A 1,319-nucleotide genomic window follows, 5' to 3' on the forward strand; every position below is an offset into this window, starting at 1 on the left:
ATTACATATATATTATACCAACCCTCTGAGTGCAGTCTGGAGGATGCTGGACTTCAGGGACAGATCAAGGACAGAAGTCCAGATAAGCCACATCTCCCCTCCAGGCACACAAATTCCCTGTCTCAGAGATACAGCCAAACAGCTCGAGTCTGTCCTTGTGTCTGTCTTGCTCCTGTTCCACTGCTTATTTCTTATCTCTCAGGCACTCGGCTGGACCATTTTGTTGATCCTTATCATAGCAGCTTTCCTCGCCCGCTGGCTCAGACCTTGCTTCAACCAGGCCACCCTCCTGCAGGCACGTCACTGGAGCAACTACATTGACATCGAGCAAAAGATTTTTGAGGAAACCTGTTGTGAGCACAGCCGGCTCTTTGCTCACAGATGTATCCTCCACTTCTTCAAAAGCATGCAGGAAGAGATCAAACGACACAGCTTCAGCTTGCCCAGGGAGGAAGAGGAGACTGAAGGAGAGGAAGACCTTCTGTGGGGCATCACAGATCAGGACCAGGTGAATAAACTTCTAAAAATGTGGTACTGTGAGAAACCTCCCTTGGATGTCAGCCAGGCAACCCAGAGGCATTCCCTGGGGCAAGAGAGATCCCCCCCACCCTGGGCAGACAGACTTGGTACCCAGTCCAAATTCCCCCAGCACACCAATGTGTAAAGGGGTCTTTGTCCTGCCGTCACCAAAGGGGCACTGCCATGCCTCTGCACAATGCAATGTCCAGCAGAGAGATGACAGCACTGCTCACATCTTCCTCCATAACCCCAACCTCAAAGGCTCAGCTGCAGAGCAGACCTAGCAAAACCTCCAAAATAAACTGGCAATGCTCAGCTCTGAAGATCCAAAGGGCCCAGACTCAGTCACTGTTAATGCTGCTCCTCATCCAAGGGCTCTGTGAGCACTTTTGTCATATTGAAGAGTTCAGCTTCTTACAGGTGTGATAAAACCCTTCTGGCTAGAGGAAGGATTTAACCACATCTGGCTGCATATGAAACCAACAGGAGCAGCAGCTTCATAGAGGTGTGAGGAGCTCCTGCCCTTCTCAGTGAAACCTGAGAGTTAGCACTGCTGATACCTAAATTATTTAATTGGCAACTCTTCTGGTACCACACCAACTTGTTTACTCAAAAAGGCAAAACCACTCCTACGTCTTCCCATCTGCTGAGAGCTCTGGCTGCCCCCAGCCCAGCTGCCAAACCATTCGCCCTCCCTTGAACAACCCATCAATACTTCCATGCATTTCCAAAACAAAATATGGCAGCACACTGCTATTCATGGAGCAGCATAAATTGAATTGAAGATACCTCTGGATTGG

The 1,319-nt window shown here is 49.4% G+C and overlaps 1 protein-coding gene across 1 annotated transcript; it reads left to right on the forward strand.

Annotated features, from left to right (window-relative positions):
- Positions 1-202: 202 nt before the first annotated feature.
- Positions 203-664, forward strand: CALHM3 (calcium homeostasis modulator 3; the record flags this gene model as incomplete). Its single annotated transcript, XM_010188774.1, has 1 exon — positions 203-664. A coding segment is annotated over one exon (462 nt), but the record flags the coding sequence as incomplete, so codon positions are not given.
- Between the last annotated feature and the right edge of the window lie 655 nt (positions 665-1,319).

This window comes from Mesitornis unicolor, unplaced genomic scaffold, assembly GCF_000695765.1.
Source record: "Mesitornis unicolor isolate BGI_N332 unplaced genomic scaffold, ASM69576v1 scaffold20687, whole genome shotgun sequence".
Lineage (NCBI taxonomy): Eukaryota > Metazoa > Chordata > Aves > Mesitornithiformes > Mesitornithidae > Mesitornis > Mesitornis unicolor.